Here is a 17,501-nt window from a genome sequence, read left to right as displayed (position 1 = left end):
CAGAAATGCCTAGAAGTAATCACATGCTGATGATGGTTACGCAAGTTGTTGTATACTTATGTTAGTTCCCTTCATCAACCTATCTCCACGTTCTTCGTTTCGCCTCTGCTGGTGTATATTGTCGTAATATAAAGTTGCTGGCCTTGTACAACATGATTACTGAATCTGTTACAAATCCGCATTGTTTTCTTTTTCCTTTCCGTGGCTAATTTATGCGAGCTGAGGCAGGTTCGCTATACCGATTCAACTATGTAAGTATTCAATAAGCATATACCTACATCTTTCTTTATGAGTATAGATGCCAATATGAGAGGGAAATTTTGCTTTTAAAACAAGGAAAGGGGCAATCGTACTATATGTGTATATATAAAATCGTAAAATTCGCAGGTAGGGAATTTGGTCATGAGAAGTACATATCAAAGATTGCCAGCTCACCCTTTACCAAATGGCGTAAAAGCTCTCTCACTACCGAAAGCTTTCTTTGTGGCTCCTCAATGATGTGGAATACAACAAATTCTATGGATGTTGTTTGGGCAACATCTCGTCCTTTTGAGCGCCTTTTCTTTTCCAATAATATTACATGAAATACATTTCGTCGTCTAATAGAACAATGTGAAGAACTTGGCAAAACATCTATGCTTATGGTATGCTACTGAAGAGAGGTAGAAAGCAGTATGCAAGAGAAGGGGGCTTCCCCTTCTACAAACCAGCTGTGGGTGTAACTGTCCGCTGCCGTTGACTGCGGTTTATTGCCTACATGCCTTTCATATTCAGCTTTGTTGGTCTCTTCTTTTTTTTTTCCCGCTATTACCCCACACCATACAACCCTACAAAATATCAGCAAATGTTCAGAAGGTCTGTAACAAACACAGCCTCGATTGTAACCAGACAACGCCAATATACTTCGCTCAATCGACCAGGACCATTACCCTTGGGAAACAAAACACAACAAAAAGAAATGCTTGAACTCATTCGTAAAAAGGCACAACAAGATGCCAAAAGTAGTGATTTACACGATGATGCGATTCCGAAGCCAAAACCTGAATTTGAAGGAGACGTCAATCCTCAAACAGGGGAAGTGAATGGACCAAAAAACGAACCTGTCAAATACAACGACTGGAGCTTCGGAGGAAGAGTGACAGATTTTTAATAGTCGTGGATAAGTAGCAATAGAAGTAGTGATAACTACAGTATATAGACTGAATAAATAGAACGCAAAGAAAAGTTTCACTATGTATATGTATAATAAATAAAGGAACATGAACGCAGCAACAAAATAACAGACCTCGAGAATGTGGGGGTACGGTGGTTCACTTTCTATCTGAAACTGAAGATTGTGGTGTTTGTGCTGTTGCTGCTGCTGCTGCTGCTGCTGCCTGTGCTCGCTTCTTTAATTTCGCTTGTCTAGCTTTCTTTCTCAAATGATATTGTTTTCTATATTGTTCAAATCCTTCTTGAAATTGTTGTGGTATATTGGATAGGAAGCTTAACCCTCCAGTCCGTTTTTTGTTGAATTCCAAATTAAAAGCTGCCAATGCTCTATTACAATGAGGTACGAATCTACGCAAAAATAGTGTGTAAGCACTGGGATTCTATCACTTCTTTTTTACCATTCGCTCTTACTTTTGTGCATAAACTATCTTTTCTGAATAAAGCCCGGAACGATAGAAAAAGACAAGCCCACCGGCTATACTTAATAACGCTACCGTGTTGAGTAAGTGAATCAGAAAAACCTACAAGAATTATTTTAGCATATGTGCATGTAGCACTCAGACACATGAAAAGAGTAGTACCTTGCTAGGATCGATGAAAACGGCATAAAAGAAGTATATTAACGAAGTAAATAAACTGATCAACAAGGCTAGAAGTAGTTTGTAATGTCAGAAAGTATAAGGTTACGATTAGTTCTGGAAACTAGGTGTCAGCTTTCTATTCTTACCACTCTTTTGTAAGTTTCTTACTTTCATATTTTCTTTTTCGTTTCCTTAATCTCGCCATGTTGCCTCGCAATCGTTCTTCAAAAATGACAAGATCTCTATAAGTAGCCGTATTACTGTTGTTACTGCTTGAAGTACTGCTGTTGCTGTTAGGTGGCACCCCATTTTTCACAGTGGATGTAGTCAGAGGTGACGTATCATGTTCGGTCTGATTCTCTTTTAACGTTTTCTCTTCTAATGAAATACTATCATTCATTGTTCACAAGAAGAAGAGGAATATAGCAGGTACAGCAAAAGGGGATGGGCTTTTTCTAAAAAAAAGGATCGGAATTGAAGCCAGCAGCAACAATGGATTTGCCCTGCTTGGGAACAAAAAAAAATATCGAGGAGCATGAATTCATAAAAAAAAAAATCCATGGTGACCCTTTGTTGGTGATCATGAAACATAACATCAGATTACGTAAGATTGCTGGAGAAAGCAAAAACTAGTAGCGGAAAGAATGTAGGTCATAGTTCATATCAATAAAGATAATTGACACAAATCAGAAATTGTTTGATTTTGTTAGAGTAGCGAGCTAAAGCATCAGCAACTAGTAAGCCATTTTTACGATTTATGTGTTTTAATATCCAGCTTTCTCCACAGATTATGGTGGGAAATGCATATGCCGCAAAAACGTGGTCCGTCTTATATTTCTTGATTCTTGATGTAATTCGTATCCTTTTTCTTTCACTTGAGAGTGAGCTATGTCTGTTCAGCAACCAGGTCCAATAGCCAACTCGGATCAAGGCTTCCTTCAGGTGCGGCACGGAATATGAACACTCCATCTCTATGTACCATAAAGGAACCTTTAATAAACAGCTCCTTGTTCAATATTTAGGAACCACCAGAACTAAAAAACCAATATGACGATGATATTGTACTCCAAAATATTCTGAAAAGAATTTTACCTTTGTCTGTTTTACAAGAAATTGAATCTGATTTATCTCACTTCGGTGAAAGAGTCGTCACAGGTAAAGTAGCATGATAGCTTGGAGAAACGCTAGCTACATGGAAAAGGAGCTCAATTATACTTGTTTCAATCGTATGTAAGATATTGCTGCCATGGGTGATAATGTAGAAACACCGGATAATTATCCTAAATTAAAACAATATGATGCTTGGTGTAGACGTGTAGACGAAATAACAACCGCACCAGGTTGGAAGGCACTGAACGATGTCGCCGCAGAAGAAGGGTACTTTTTTTTTCTGTTTTATTCCAATAATTGAACAAGAAATCAAGCTAACACCCAAACAATGAGCAGGTTGATTGCCATCGGTTATGAACGCAGATACAAAGAGTATTCAAGAGTTTATCAATTTGCCAAACAATATCTTTACGCTCCTTCGTCCGCAATGTATGCATGCCCGCTATCTATGACAGGTAACCTAGCATTATGTCTTTATAACAAATCAATCTCAAGGGAGAAACTGTTGATATATATATATATATATATATATTTGTCAAAACAATAGATGGTGCTGCTCGTGTTTTGGAGTTGATAGGTACAGAAGAAATGAAAAAACAATATTATTCTCGGCTCATTAGGTTTGTATAATATATTTTACAGAGGAGATTCTGATGGTACTGTTTCTCAGATGATGTTTTATTATTGTATGCAGTCGTGACCCTGCTAAATTCTGGACAAGCGGTCAGTGGATGACTGAACGGCCTGGCGGTAGCGATGTGAGTCGGTCAGAAACGCAAGCTAAATTACTTGATCCAACCACAAATACTTGGTCTATCTCTGGATTCAAATGGTTCTCTAGTGCTACAACAGCCGATCTAACCATGCTATTGGCACGTTCCGTGAATACCCAGAATGGCACCGTGAAGACTGTAACGTAATCATTTGTTAAGCTAGTTTTGACCGGTATAAAACTAGAAACAATTTTCCTAACAATCGACAGATACCGTTTCGATTTCTTGATCATAGGGAAGTAAAGGCCTGTCTCTCTATATTGCAGAAATGAGATTGCCTAATGGTCAGCTTAATGGTGTTCGCGTTCATCGACTGAAGAATAAATATGGGACGAAAGGGTTACCCACTGCCGAACTTGAGTTAAACAGGATGCAAGCTAAAATGGTAAGGAGGGAAGAAAAGATGGAATGCTGATCCACAAATGGATATTCATAACTAATTTATATCAACTTTTAGCTGGGCAAGCCAGGCCGTGGTGTACCTTGTATTGCTGCTATACTAAATATTACTCGTATCTATGCTTGCTTAGGTGTTGTCTGTTCTTTACGACGTTCTTTAGCTATTGCTAAGGATTTCGCAGGAAAACGTCAAGCGTTCGGTAAACGCTTGGATCAGACACCTCTTCATATTACGACGTTGGCTGACTTGGAGTTAGTATTTCGTGCTGGTGCACAACTTGCTTTCTACTGTATTCAACTTTTAGGCCGTACAGAATGCTCTCATCATGGCAGCAGCAGCAACAACGACAATGAGGACATGGTTATTTTACGGTTCCTAACACCCATTGCTAAGGCTTATGTTTGTAAGATGGGTGTCACTGCTTGTAGCGAGGCTATGGAGGCATTAGGAGGCCAAGGGTATATGGAAGAAATAGGCATTGGAAGGCAGCTGCGTGATGCGCAGGTCAATACAATATGGGAAGGTACGACCAATGTACTGGCCATGGATGTCTTACGCGTCATGCGAGAGACGAAAGGACAATGTTTGCTGACATTTGAAAAGGTTATATTTTCAATCTATCATTGATGATTCTCTGCCCTATTGCCACTGACATGGTTTTTTTTTTTTTTTTTTTTTTTTTGGGTGTTATATAGGTCGTAAAAGACAAAACCAAGTATGCTAAAGCTATTTTCAAAGATGATCAGACTACATCCAAAATTATTCAAGCTATTGATACAGCTATGCAAAATATCAAAAAATTTGTTGCAAGCTCATCAATACAAGAAAATAAGGCAGAAGTGGAAGCTAATGCTCGGCAGTTGACTTTCGCTTTGGGAAGAACACTGGCTGGTACTTTATTGTTAGAGCAGGCTGCTTTCGATACTGCTCATGACCTAAAGGACGCCGAAGAAGATATTTTGGTAGCTCAACGGTGGTGCAAGGCTTTTGAATTTACAAAGCCAATCATTCCTGTTGGTCCTTATGAAATACAAGAAGAAGCCAGAATTGTCTTTGGCCATGATGCAAAAATATAAGAGCGTACTGTTTTAAATTTGTTATCTTTATACTCGTTGCTTTGTTCTGCAGCAGTTCAGGTCAAATTGCGATTCCGCACTTGAAAGTAAAACCCAGAAAAAAAAAAAGCATAATTGCATCTGTTATCGTCTATTTTCCCAATAAATTACCAGATTATGTCAAACAAAAAACAATCAAACAAGGATTCCACAGTTCTTTTGGGGTTTCCAGATGAAGAAATAGAGCTTGATAATGATGCTTATGCTACAAAAATAGGTGGTCTACCTGTAAGCCTTTATGATTTTTTCTCAAGGAAAGAATCAAATAGATTAGGTTCAATTTTTCGCTCATTGCAAGATCGATCTGTCGTTTTACTTTAGATCTGGCTCGATCCCAAAACGCCACCTTCATCACAAATTTGTCACTGCAAAATTTGTAAGCAACCGATGTATTTAATATTTCAAACATATGCACCCTTACCAGATTCACCCTACCATCGAGTGATGTATGTGTGGGCTTGTAACAAACGATCCTGCATGAGGAAAGAAGGAAGGTAAAGTAGTAACCGCTTTTTCTGAAATCTAGTAGAACACTATAGTAGAGTACAGGACCGTTCGCTAACACTCTTCTTTCTTGAATGCTTATAGCTTTAAAGTTCTGCGCTCACACTTGGTAGACGAAGTATATTTAAAAGCTCAGCGTCAGAAAGAGGCAGAAAAACGCAAAAGAGAGGAAAAAAAGAAAGCAGAGGCAGAAGCAGCTGCCAAGGCGAAAAATACTTCACCCTTCGGAAATGGATTTCAGTTGGGCGATTTGTGGGGAAACAATAGCAATAATATGGCGACAACGTCAACAACGTCAGGTTTTGGAACAAGCGGTGCAGCTGTAGGAAGTGGGTTTGGTATGATGAAAACTTCGCCAGCACCTTTATTTGGGTCAACGACAACCAAGCCAACCGCACCCATATTTGGAAACAAGACAGCAGCATCTGTTGTTGCTTCTAATATACCCTCAACAACAGATCAACTTGTTGAGAAGATGACGAACCTAGGCATTCAAGATCCTGTCGATACCATGGCGCTCCCTCAATTTCCTAGTAGATACATTTACATTGAAGACGAAACAACGGTCCTGGCAGATGCAAACAACACCATAGCCGGGATTGATATGACAAAATATCAGGAATATTTGAATATGGAGAAGGAATTGCTTATGGAAGTGGATGGCGCGGATGACAGTAAAGGCGAAATATGGCAAGGTGAAACTTACGAAAAACAAGCATTACCACGAGGTGTGGATAAACAGTTTAAAAAGTTTACAGAAAGAGTGGAATATGCACCATCCCAATGTGTTCGGTATGACTTTAATGGCCAACCTTTATTCTATTCTGCTTTACAACCTCAGCAACAACAGATAGCATCGAGACGTTGTCCTCACTGTAATAGCCCTCGTGTATTTGAATTCCAATTGATGCCCAACATTTTATCCGTCTTACCCATAACAGAGTATGCCTCAAAAGAACAATCAGTAAATCAAGAAGAGCAAAAACAGCAGCAACAAACCAAAAAAACGTTACTAGACAGCTGGAATGTCGGCATGGAATTTGGTACTGTTTTAGTGTTCGTTTGCCAAAAAGACTGTCATCCTGGGCATATGGAAGATGTGGCTTATATGGAAGAAGAACTCATTGTTCAATATGAGATGGATTAATATAGATGTCATGCAAAGCATAAATTGTAGAAAGTAGACAATTCATACGGATATACTCACGCTTTTGTCTCTAATAAAGTATCGAAATTTTGCAATATGTACTATTTTTGATCAACACGAAAAATACATAGCATTATGATGAATGATTAATCGAATATACAACTTTTACGAAATTGATGAAGGATTTCGCACCTTTGTTGTTTCGAAAAAGGACAGTATGACTCGAGCATTTTCTCTTATACAACATTTGCTACAACATTTGCTAATTAATTCCATGAGAAACAATATTCAAACAAGTTTAAGCTATACTCCTTTTGAAAAACGATTTAAATCCAATATCGTTGTGGCATCGTTTTTTATAAACCTAACAGACAACTTAGTTTAAAGATTACCAGGCACGAAAGCTCAACGAAGAATACTAAGGGATTGGTTACAAAAGCGGCCGTCTTCAAAAAAGGCAAACTAAAGATTTGGATATATTCATCTCCAATTTTTTTGTTTTTTGATCCATCGGCCTCAATTTTCCTACGACAGCAGATTCGTTTATAGCAACGCTATTCCTGATTTCTTATTCTCTTTCAGATAATCTCTTTCAATTCTGAGAGGGGCAAACTGCTGACAACGAACGGTGATGACATCTTGTAAACGAACGTAACAGAAACAGAGGATTCACAACAGCCTGTGTGATGTCTGAAGAGAAAACGGTGCTTTGGTCTGTTTTACTACTTTACTTGAAAATTACCACATCATTGCCAACTGTGCTACAGTAAAGCATGAGTTTAAAAAAAGTGAATTGCTTATACATATTATTTGCTCAAACTTCTGTGAAAAAGAGAGATAATAATGGATTTATTGTCCAAATTTTAGAAATTGGCTTTTATTCGAAAGAACTACTTCATATAATCGTATTACAAGCAGCAGCATTTATGAAAATATTTGGAAGAGAAGAATCTCATCTCGATAAGGAATTCTAATGAAAAACAAGCACAAAGTAAGCGTCTGACAAAATGGTCTGTTTTAATCGATGAGTATAAGTAATAAGACGAGTGATAATAGGGAAGTATTTACACATTAGCTAGGATGAAAAGGAGAATATATAGTGGAGAGATAATGGGAAAGAGATATCTAACAATATAGAGTTGTCTTGTTTTTTACATAGGTGACTGACTTATGTGGTTTAGAAGAAAACTGTACAAATTGTTACTTTTTGTAAAACTAGAAAAAAAAAATCCCCGTCTAAGATAGAGCCTTCTTTATGGCTTCTTTCTGTGAATCCGTTAAGCTGGTGGGGAATTTGACATCGTATGTAATAATTAAATCACCTTTTTTGCCGGTCTTCGAATTAGGCATTCCTTCGTTAGCGACACGGGATTCTTGACCAGAATGAATGACGGATTTGGTATTGTTAACACTCAGGGTACGATCATCTAATGTTTTGATAGTCTTCTTGAAGCCTGTCAATGCTTCTACTAGCGTTAATTGTATTGTCATACGCAAGTTGTCGCCTTCACGTTTGTACACAGGATGAGGTTTTTCTTCGACAATAAATTCTATATCTTGTGTTTGACCGTTCTCTAATTCGTCGCCTTCACCAGGGAATCTAATCTTTGTGCCTGCTTTCCAGCCTGGTTTTACATTGATTGTTAGAATCTTATCTGTCGTCACTGGTCGACCCGTAGCACCATCTCGTAATTTACGGGTCACTTTAAGGCGCTTCGTTGCCCCTTTATACAGGTCTTCAAGAGAAATGGGGAATGGACGTTTGATAGCGGGAGGTTTTTCGTCTTCAAAACCACCAAAACCGCCAGCGCGACGGCTTCTAGCGCCACCACCTCTACCAGGCATACCACCCTCTGTACTGAAGGAGAAATTACCGGGCATGCTATCACCCATACCACCCATACCTCCCATACCTCCCATACCTCCCATGCCGCCTAAACCACCTCCGCCAAACGAAGCGAAGAAGTGCTTAAAGATATCTTCGGCATCAGAAGGATGGAATCCTCCACCCATGCCTCCTGGCATACCAGAGGTTGAGAAACGGAAAGTACCACCACCACTAGGAAAATCACCAGCGAAACCACCTGCTCCTCCATCACCTCCACTTGGAGGTGGTCCAGCCTTCAAGCCTTCTTCACCATATTGATCAAAGATAGCGCGTTTATTTTTATCGCTTAATACTTCGTAAGCTTCACCCACTTCTTGAAATTTTGCTTTGGCCACTTCTGCTTTGTCTTTATTTCTATCGGGATGCCATTTTAAAGCTACGTTTGCAATAAGCAAGCTATGTGTCAGTAACAATATTCACCAAAAAAATAGATAGTGCAACACTTTTGCATTAAATTCAAAAAAGTCAAAAGTTACTTACCAAGCTTACGGTATGCTTTCTTGATTGTATCATCGTCTGCATCTCTTGGAATACCGAGGATAGCGTAGTAATCTTTACCCATTTTTATTGTTTATATTATATAATTCTAAAGGTCAATGCAGAAAGACAAAAAAAAAAAAAAAAAAGAAAATTAGGATGATATATTGCAAGTACGAGATACAAATTTATATGATTGTTTAATGCAAAAATGTGAACTCAATTTTCCAGCGTGTTCTACGGTATCATCCAATGATATAACGCTAAATCCCATGAATTGAGTTCCGTCATTAAACATCCGCCAACAGCAAATTTGTTCTATCTTTCTACCAAGTGCCAGAAGTAGCTGGAAGATAGACCATCATTCAATTGATATGCATTGACTGAGGAACCTCTACTTTACTAACACAAGCATTGAGTAAGAGCCGAAAAAAGATCGTTCATTTAATTTTCTTTATTCCAAATTTTTGTTTCTTAAAAAAAGAGAGAACAAAACATTGTGTTTTTCAATGCCGTTTAAACATTGAGAATGCACCACAATAGAAACACACAAAGGGAAAAAAAAGGTAAAGGTTTTTGGTTTGCAATCCAGTGGAAGAAGAGACGGATAATTTATGATCTGGGCTTTTCCTTCTTTTCCTTGTACAAAGCAAGGAGAGAGACACCAGCAACCTTGACGACCTTGAAACGGACACCAGGAATATCACCAATGGCGCGACCTTTACGACCGAAACCGGCAATCAAAACTTCGTCGTTTTCATCAACGTAGTTCAAACAACCATCATTGGGGACGAAAGCAGTGACCTTCTTACCGTTCTTAATAAGTTGGACACGGACACACTTACGAATGGCAGAGTTAGGTTGCTTGGCTTCAACACCAATCTTTTCGAGAACAATACCCTTAGCGTGAGAAGAACCACCGAAGGGAGAGGAACGGTAAGCAGTACCGAGAGCTCTCTTCTTGTATTGCTTATCAGCCCAACGTTGATCACGACGGTGAATACGGAGCTTACGAGCTGCGTTCAAACCTCTAGGTTGACCCTTACCTAGTTAAGACAAAGAAACATAATTACATGTGTCAGAAAAAAAGTAACAAAAAAAAAAAAAATAGTTGGCGAAATGTGAAATGGGTCATCATGAAGTGAAATGGAGGCTTTTGAAAGATGAAATGGCATCGCTACTATGAATGGCTCCCAAACTCTGAAAGTTTCTGGTGATTGAACTCTCCAATTTCCAAGTAGGTTGAGTTGAACCATCGTCGAAATGATTGAATCTTCATTTAATGTTGAGAATTGAGTTGAGCTATCTATGAGTTGGACTGACAGTTTTGAAAAACATCCATCTGTTACTTTATCTATGCATTCATCATCCATCTGCCTCTTTCACTTCATGACAATCATTATTTCAACATTAAACCAATTTCACGTTGACTGTATGGTGCAGCTTACCCATTGTTACTAGTTTTTAGAAGAAGGTTATCACAGAGTCGCCATTTCCTCAGAATAATATGGCTCCCCCCTTCCACAACCCGTGGTGGCCTGATTCCGACGCACATTGGAAATGGATCGGAACACTGTCACAAAACGAAGTGATTGGTCGAAATCAATAACTCTCTTACCCGCTGTTGAGACAAAGTAGCCCAAATAAGTGTCTCTGATCGTCTGCTTTTTAATTAACATAAAGGATATTAGGATTTACTCCACAATACCAGTTCTTGCTTGTATATATAATCTCAAATTCGCATTCGCATATAAGAATTTTAGAAGAAGGGGGGGGGAACAGCACGAGTGTAGATATTTTTACCATCGCTCGTTTGGCAGGATTCAACAATAAATGTGCAAACATTGTTCATCCTTGTATCAAAACAAGACATCTGCCTACAGGCAAACAAATTCTTATTCGATTTTTATTATGTATAGAGTAGTGTGTGCATACAGTATTTACATTTTTTCTTTTTTTTTGCGTACTGAACAAACATGCATGTTTAGACTGTCTTCTTTTCGTCAAGCTGTTCCACGAGCAAGCTCTTAATATTCTCAGAAACCTTGTCAATAGGTTGATCACAGGTTATCTGTCGATATGGCCGATAAAATCAGTTGAACCGCTTGAAATAAAAGCCCAAACAAATGAAAAACCCAAGTGCAACAATGACTCTTACCTTCCTAAGCTTATTTTCCTTTTCAAATTTCTCAAAAACAGGTTCTGCAGATCCCTGATACATGTTCAATCGTCTTTTGAACATTTCGATATCGTTATTATGAGTGGCACCTGCCTTGGACTCCTCCTCTGAAGAACCAGCTACTGAACGCTGTAGCATCACTGTTTCAGGACACTCAAAATGTATCATTAATCGTGGAGACACCACCATCTCTTCGAATTTGATAGCTTGATCCAATTTGCGCGGGAAGCCGTCAATCAAGAAGCGTGCTGGTTTGCCTTCTGCTATAGCTGCTCTCATCGCTTCTTCCAAGAGTGGGATGGTAGCTTCCATTGGTACTGTTAATTTTTCACGAAGAATATATTCTGTAACCACATCCTTATATTTCGATCTTTCTCCTTTCTCTAACTCAGTCCGTAACAAATCTCCCACTAATATTTTGTATTCAGCACAATGAACATCATCGTTACGAATGGATACTTGTACATGCAACTAGAGAATAGTTCTTCTACCCAAGTGCATACATGAAAAAGAAAGGGTTTACCTGATAGATGCACAAATCCATATTCCTTTGCTAACTTTTCACTCTGAGTACGTTTGCCAGCGCCTGGTCCACCTACAAAAAACACAACAGTGACTTCATCCGGTGAAAATGCGGGGATCGGCTTCAAAGGCCTCCCTCTTTTCGCTTGTACTTCTTCTAGTCGCTTTTGTCGAAGAGCTTCTTCTTCTTCCACTGTTGTGTATTCTTTCCGTCTTGGCATAGCTTATATATACGAACATTAAAACGGTTTCTTTTGAACGCATTGAATAATAAAAAAAAAAGCAAAACTTCTTACTTTTGCCTTCTCGTGATTTGACCAATTGCCAGTAAGCTGCAAAACCCATGGATGCAACAGCCAACATGGCAGGTACACTAGGCGTATTTGTTTGCTTTGGCGGTGGAGGTGGTGGGGCTCTGATAGCATAGTATCGCTTAGCTATGGTCGACAGATTACGCTTTGCATGAACAGGAATATATTTATGACCATTGGAAATGAAATGGCGGAACATTGTGTATGAGAGGAATGAACCTGTCAAAATTTGTGAGGGACGGGGGAAGGTGGGGGTGGAGGGCATGATATCACTATCTGTGCCTGGAAGGAGTTTTATTTTGGTAATCACAGAACTAGCGGGGGGTGAAAGAAAGGCAAAACAAGCGCGACCTCTGCCCATTGTCTACCTTTTTCCCTCCAAATTCAACAATCTAAATCAATGATACTGAAATGGTTTGATATTAAATGATCACTTTAATGCAAAAGCATATATTATATAAAGCCATCATTGCATGACATGAAAAACTAAACAGACGCTATCTCATACGCCAACGGTAGTTGCTCTTTGTCTTCTTTCAATCGAGGTTATATTTTGTCTGAATTCATCGGTGATATTACTGTCAGTCTAGGTGTGCCAAAGTGCTTCAGGATGCCAATACGCATCTTCGTTAAAAGAATCGACGGTCTTCCAAACGAGAGCTTTCTTTACTTTTAAATTTTCAAAATTCTGCTCGAGCTGTTGAGTTTCGGCAGGCGAGATAGACAAATCATCACGAGGGACCACTTGACCGCTGTCAACCGTCGCTGCAGTAGTGTTGGGAATATTTTCAGCGGTGGGAGGAGGGCCTTCGAAATGGTCAACATGATCGTTATTGTTTGTCCTTCGACAGCAAAGAACCTCTGAAATTCTCTTCAGAATATGGACCATTGCAGCGTGATGAACAATAAAAAATAATGAACGAAAGACAGGAAAGAGAATAAAGCATCGCTAACATAGTATTTTTATGTATCATACTGATAAATGAGGAGGGAGAGGAAAGCCATGATACATTGAGTGACAGAGAAAGATCTCTGAATCATTTTATACAATAACGCATTTCATCATACAATGAATACGCCTCAAAATATGATTTACAGGTCGACAAAGGAACTCTTACCAAACTATTCACTGTAAACATAAAATACGAACATTGACTATTGGTTGTATTAGGCATCAGCGAGAGAAATAAGTTCATGAAGCATGTCGTAACACTCGTTCAATAATGCCACGCACATTGCTTGTCCCTCGGGTATATTGCCTTCCACATCGTAGAAAGTACCATTGACTCGCATATTATCAATACTGGCAAGCTTCATTTGGTAACTATTAAAAGAATATACAAGTAAGTATCTAAACCATTCTAAGAAGAGACTTGTAGTAACACTTACGGGTAAAGATCACGTACTGCGGAGCATCCATCGATAAAATAATAAATAAGCGAAGTCAGAGTCGACGGTTCATAAGAGTCTTAAAGCATTTCTATATCCTTTTACCTGAATCAGGTTTGCCCCACTTGGTTACTTCTATTAGGCAACGCCTTACAGTGCTCAGTTGGTTATAAACAGGCATCAAAGCCTCAGCTACTGGTACATTTTCGCTCAACATCTTTGCCATTAAACGGTAACATCCTCGCAGTAAGAAATTAATCACAGCTTGACCTTCCGGAATCGAATTGTCTGCTGCCTGCGAATCTCTGAAACTCCCATCCTTTCGAAGTTTTTCTATTTCTTGAAGTTGTAACTATAGGTGAAGAAATAGATGTGAACGTATTCAGAAAAATCAAGTAAATGAATCCTATATTCGTCTATTGGTCGACTTGATCCCCCACCCTTTCTTTCAACTTACAAGATACGCATACAAATCAGTTTCTCTCAAAGTCCATCTGTGCGTCAAAGCTAATTTGTCCAGCTGTGATCGTATTTGCTTCAATCGTTCGACAATAGGCACTAGTGGCTCCGCCACATTATTTATTGCAGCTTTCATGTCCTCTATCTCTTCATATATTTGTTCTAATAACCCTTCAATCAATTCTTTTCCTTTTATATCGTCTGCTCGAAGAAGCTCAAGTTTTGAATTGTCCAGCTCTCTGACCTGTAAGTAATGGAATCGCTCTTAATAACAATTTCTTCAAGGCAATAGATCTAGTTTTCTGCCAATGGCTCACCTGTCCCAAGACATCATCCACTTCTGCTGCCGTATATCCTTTCGGTTTTTGTGCTAAGGATGCTAATTTCCTTCTAAGGCTGACCAACTCATTTTGTATGGGTTGCCTACCATCAGAACAATTCATGAAAGAGAGAGCACAAAAGAGTTTAGCAATACATTCTTGAGTGGGCTATATCAGCATTCACCCATTTGTTACAATTACAATTGTTCTGAAACGTCTTGAACATTCGCGAGAAGTGTGGACAACGAGCTTTCTATAAAGATAGAGTGGTTTCCTTCATAAGTGATCGACACGAAGAAAGGAAGGCAATGAGCAACCCCATCCATGGTGGTATTTACCGCAACTTTCCAATTTATGCTTCAGGACTTTAACGAACGTTGAATCGCTCGAATCAGAATAAAGAATATTTTCGATATCTTTCAACTTTTCCTGATTCTTCAACAAGACAGCGTCCGTATAGGTTCCCATAAGTGCTAATTGCTCTAAATATCGCTTTGTTCGTTGGGCAATTTATCTTTTGGTTTCAGACAAAATCATCCATCAAAATGTCATCACAAGTACCCGTACGTTGAACCAACACATACCTCGGCTGTTATCAACTGGACATACACAGCAGGACCTGTTTGCACGGTTTAGGAAATGACTCATCAATATATTTATACAAAAATGCATGCAGACGCACAATAGAATCACACAAATAGTTGAAAGACATACTTTCTCTATTCCTTCCAATGCTCATAAAAAATAAGGACAATAATGCCATTATATCATCCAAAACATCGTTCAGCTTGTTTCGACACGATTTATTCCAGATATCCCCTGTTCGCACATTGTTCAATGCTTCTACTTGTTCCTCCGTTTGCTTGTATAGAGATACTATTAGGTCTGCATCAGGATAGGCATCTCTATCTTTTTTCAGAGCGTATAGTCTATGTCGAATAATGATGAGGTTCTCTAAAATGGGTGTTTCTGATAAGAAAAAAAAAATTAACATTGCCTCGTTGAGTCTTCATGATACCAAATAAGGCTATAGACTGGTTCATTTCCCATCTATTTACCTTTGACTGGTATACTCATTCTTTCTTCAGAACTTAGAAAGGTATTTGTATTTTTATTCTGAAGGAGAAAGGAATAAGGACAAAGAAAGAAAAGGAAGAAAAATGTCAACTAGCCAAGTCTGAAAAAGAAATATACCTTTGAGAGAGAGACTCGGACTGACATTTTTATTGGCTCCCCCATACACTGAATGGAACGAAAAATCTCCATAGTACACTCTCAGTGCTGAAGCTTAATTTCCAAGGCACTTCAGCAATAAGCTGCTATGATGATAACTCATATATTCCTTTTAAAGCATATAGCCCAATGAATGCTTGGCATAGCTTTCACTTTTCTTTAGGTCAAGAAAATAGCATTCGTCTGTGCTTTATCGTGAGAATGTTAAGCAGCAGAGTAGCTTGTTCTGTCAAACGTAAAGCAGGATAGCTGCATAGAGTAACCTCTATTTTTCCTTTTTCCTTTTCATCTTCCCTTTCCGAATGAAAAGGGGAAGGAGGCCGCTCGCACAGACTTCCCAATGAAACGTCGGTTAATGAAAAGCTCTTATGGATTTAGCACCGCTATGAGCTCAATTTTGTTGGATTTTTTTTTGTTTTTTGGTTTGCACGCCTGTTTTGTTTTCCTCTTTGACATCTCTAGTTCATTCACACCATTGACAAGCAATGAGTTTTTTGTGAGTGACTACAGTGTTGACATTCAATAACAGACAATTATGGACTTATGATCAAGTTTGATATAGGCACGGATTCAAGAAAAACCTCAATAGGGCTGGTCAAAGTGTAAGCTATGAAATATTCCTGCATTTGTTATGTAGTACAATCCCATATTGACAGCTTCCGCCGATTCATAGATTAGACGAAGCGGCAACGATAGAACCGTGGATAACGAGTTTGATGAAGAATACGAACGCTTCAGACAGTAAGGACATTGGCTAATTTGTGTGTGTGTCGTTTACATATCAGAGTGGAGATGAATTTAACTTTATTTTACCTGCGTTCCAGACTTGAGAAAAAATCAGAAAAACTAGCAAAAGAAGCAAAAGGATATCTTGACTCCCTTCGAGGTAACGTCTACTGAAAGCCTACAGCATTCAACTCATACAATCATATACGTAATTACTCATCCTTTCACTTCAATTAGCCATGACTCAGGCTCAAAAACGTATTTGTACAATTCTGGACAGTTTCTATGACGAAAGTACACCGATGCCTCAGTCTGGTATCGAGTATAAGAAAGCCATCGAGAGGTTGGATGAAGAAACCAGAACCAATTTGGTAAGTCAAGACCCGATAGGACAACAGAGGAAAGGCTGTTGTTGTTCAAAATACATATTGATGAACTTTTTCATATATCGACCTCAGGATAATGCCTATCGTAATACCGTAATCGAGCCTTTGGCTAGATTCTGCTCCTACTTTCCCGAAATCAATGAAGCCATTAAACGCAGACAGAAGAAACTATTGGATTATGATTCAGCAAAAGCCAAAGTGAGAAGGTTGGTGGACAGACCAAGCGAAGATCCACAAAAATTACCCAGAGTAAGTAACCGTAGCAGAATGTCTATAACAATGCTCGGCCACATTAACTCTCGGTCGTTACTTTCCTTTATTTTTTGCCAATTCAGGCCGAGCAAGAAGCAAATGTGGCTCGTGAATTATACGAAAACTTGAATACTATTATCGTAAACGATTTACCGAAAGTGGTCGAGTTACGCGTACCTTATATTGATCCATGCTTCGAAGCACTTGTTAAATCACAGTTAAGATTCAGTCAAGTGAGTTACGAACAACTGGAGTCGCTAAGAAACTATTTTCCACCGAGCAGCACAGAAGCCGATCAGAGAGTTGACGATGTGCTACAGCAAATGCGAGAACTGACTATCTGTGGCAACTTTTAGGCTTGATGATGAGATGATGTATTGAGTTTTTGTGTAGAATTAGCTAATTTCAATTGCAAAATATAACCGAAATATAATTCCTTTTAAAAATCAGATTCATCTTTTTTCATACGGTTTACTTGAACCATTGATATTCTATATAACAATTTGGGTGGGGGGTT

The 17,501-nt window shown here is 38.8% G+C and overlaps 9 protein-coding genes across 9 annotated transcripts; 4 read left to right on the top strand and 5 right to left on the bottom strand.

Annotated features, from left to right (window-relative positions):
* Positions 1-958: 958 nt before the first annotated feature.
* Positions 959-1,150, top strand: BDF20DRAFT_906344 (uncharacterized protein; the record flags this gene model as incomplete). The annotated part of the gene is made up of 1 exon (XM_053083265.1): positions 959-1,150. One exon carries the CDS (start codon positions 959-961, stop codon positions 1,148-1,150), a length of 192 nt encoding a protein of 63 aa, XP_052935424.1.
* Positions 1,151-1,385: 235 nt separating this feature from the next.
* On the bottom strand, positions 1,386-2,052 carry BDF20DRAFT_792233 (Spo7-like protein-domain-containing protein; the record flags this gene model as incomplete). The annotated part of the gene is made up of 4 exons (XM_053076210.1): positions 1,386-1,560; positions 1,624-1,733; positions 1,794-1,861; positions 1,962-2,052. Coding segments are annotated over 4 exons (444 nt in total), but the record flags the coding sequence as incomplete, so codon positions are not given.
* Positions 2,053-3,039: 987 nt separating this feature from the next.
* On the top strand, positions 3,040-5,152 carry BDF20DRAFT_906343 (acyl-CoA dehydrogenase/oxidase C-terminal; the record flags this gene model as incomplete). Its single annotated transcript, XM_053083264.1, has 7 exons — positions 3,040-3,170; positions 3,240-3,358; positions 3,451-3,523; positions 3,598-3,814; positions 3,912-4,061; positions 4,134-4,679; positions 4,772-5,152. The coding sequence occupies 7 exons, from the start codon at positions 3,040-3,042 to the stop codon at positions 5,150-5,152; spliced, it is 1,617 nt and encodes a 538-aa protein (XP_052935422.1).
* Positions 5,153-5,282: 130 nt separating this feature from the next.
* Positions 5,283-6,960, top strand: BDF20DRAFT_873179 (programmed cell death protein 2). The gene is made up of 3 exons (XM_053081185.1): positions 5,283-5,419; positions 5,513-5,685; positions 5,780-6,960. The coding sequence occupies exons 1-3, from the start codon at positions 5,309-5,311 to the stop codon at positions 6,840-6,842; spliced, it is 1,347 nt and encodes a 448-aa protein (XP_052935421.1). The 5' UTR covers positions 5,283-5,308; the 3' UTR covers positions 6,843-6,960.
* A 1,118-nt stretch (positions 6,961-8,078) lies between these two features.
* On the bottom strand, positions 8,079-9,292 carry BDF20DRAFT_821080 (uncharacterized protein; the record flags this gene model as incomplete). Its single annotated transcript, XM_053077587.1, has 3 exons — positions 8,079-8,746; positions 8,786-9,106; positions 9,211-9,292. The coding sequence occupies 3 exons, from the start codon at positions 9,290-9,292 to the stop codon at positions 8,079-8,081; spliced, it is 1,071 nt and encodes a 356-aa protein (XP_052935420.1).
* Positions 9,293-9,642: 350 nt separating this feature from the next.
* Positions 9,643-10,673, bottom strand: BDF20DRAFT_873175 (40S ribosomal protein S23). Its single transcript, XM_053081184.1, has 2 exons — positions 10,656-10,673; positions 9,643-10,253 (listed from the first exon to the last, which is right to left on the bottom strand). Exons 1-2 carry the CDS (start codon positions 10,657-10,659, stop codon positions 9,820-9,822), a joined length of 438 nt encoding a protein of 145 aa, XP_052935419.1. The 5' UTR covers positions 10,660-10,673; the 3' UTR covers positions 9,643-9,819.
* Positions 10,674-11,191: 518 nt separating this feature from the next.
* BDF20DRAFT_820505 (adenylate kinase-domain-containing protein) lies at positions 11,192-12,418 on the bottom strand (the record flags this gene model as incomplete). Its single annotated transcript, XM_053077550.1, has 4 exons — positions 11,192-11,278; positions 11,366-11,796; positions 11,910-12,131; positions 12,205-12,418. 4 exons carry the CDS (start codon positions 12,416-12,418, stop codon positions 11,192-11,194), a joined length of 954 nt encoding a protein of 317 aa, XP_052935418.1.
* Positions 12,419-13,386: 968 nt separating this feature from the next.
* BDF20DRAFT_913502 (uncharacterized protein) lies at positions 13,387-15,464 on the bottom strand (the record flags this gene model as incomplete). The annotated part of the gene is made up of 10 exons (XM_053084080.1): positions 13,387-13,543; positions 13,609-13,624; positions 13,714-13,960; positions 14,066-14,311; positions 14,385-14,490; positions 14,589-14,640; positions 14,726-14,879; positions 14,972-15,006; positions 15,102-15,356; positions 15,446-15,464. The coding sequence occupies 10 exons, from the start codon at positions 15,462-15,464 to the stop codon at positions 13,387-13,389; spliced, it is 1,287 nt and encodes a 428-aa protein (XP_052935417.1).
* A 565-nt stretch (positions 15,465-16,029) lies between these two features.
* On the top strand, positions 16,030-17,433 carry BDF20DRAFT_873156 (BAR adaptor protein Hob3). Its single transcript, XM_053081183.1, has 7 exons — positions 16,030-16,116; positions 16,183-16,222; positions 16,294-16,361; positions 16,445-16,506; positions 16,584-16,717; positions 16,805-16,981; positions 17,068-17,433. Exons 1-7 carry the CDS (start codon positions 16,106-16,108, stop codon positions 17,338-17,340), a joined length of 765 nt encoding a protein of 254 aa, XP_052935416.1. The 5' UTR covers positions 16,030-16,105; the 3' UTR covers positions 17,341-17,433.
* The last annotated feature ends 68 nt before the right edge of the window (positions 17,434-17,501 follow it).

The sequence above is a fragment of the Mycotypha africana genome (assembly GCF_025528875.1).
Source record: "Mycotypha africana strain NRRL 2978 chromosome Unknown BDF20scaffold_6, whole genome shotgun sequence".
In the NCBI taxonomy this organism is placed as follows: Eukaryota; Fungi; Mucoromycota; class Mucoromycetes; order Mucorales; family Mycotyphaceae; genus Mycotypha; species Mycotypha africana.
Note: the sequence above shows the minus strand (reverse complement) of the source record. Positions and strands in the feature narration are given on the sequence as shown.

Coding starts and splice junctions, on each gene's coding strand:
- BDF20DRAFT_873179 (XM_053081185.1), top strand. CDS start 5,309: ATGTCAAACAAAAAACAATCAAACAAGGATTCCACAGTTCTTTTGGGG. Junction 5,420..5,512: donor CAAAAATAGGTGGTCTACCT/GTAAGCCTTTAT, acceptor GTTTTACTTTAG/ATCTGGCTCGATCCCAAAAC. Junction 5,686..5,779: donor TGCATGAGGAAAGAAGGAAG/GTAAAGTAGTAA, acceptor GAATGCTTATAG/CTTTAAAGTTCTGCGCTCAC.
- BDF20DRAFT_873156 (XM_053081183.1), top strand. Junction 16,362..16,444: donor GAATACGAACGCTTCAGACA/GTAAGGACATTG, acceptor CCTGCGTTCCAG/ACTTGAGAAAAAATCAGAAA. Junction 16,982..17,067: donor ATCCACAAAAATTACCCAGA/GTAAGTAACCGT, acceptor TTGCCAATTCAG/GCCGAGCAAGAAGCAAATGT.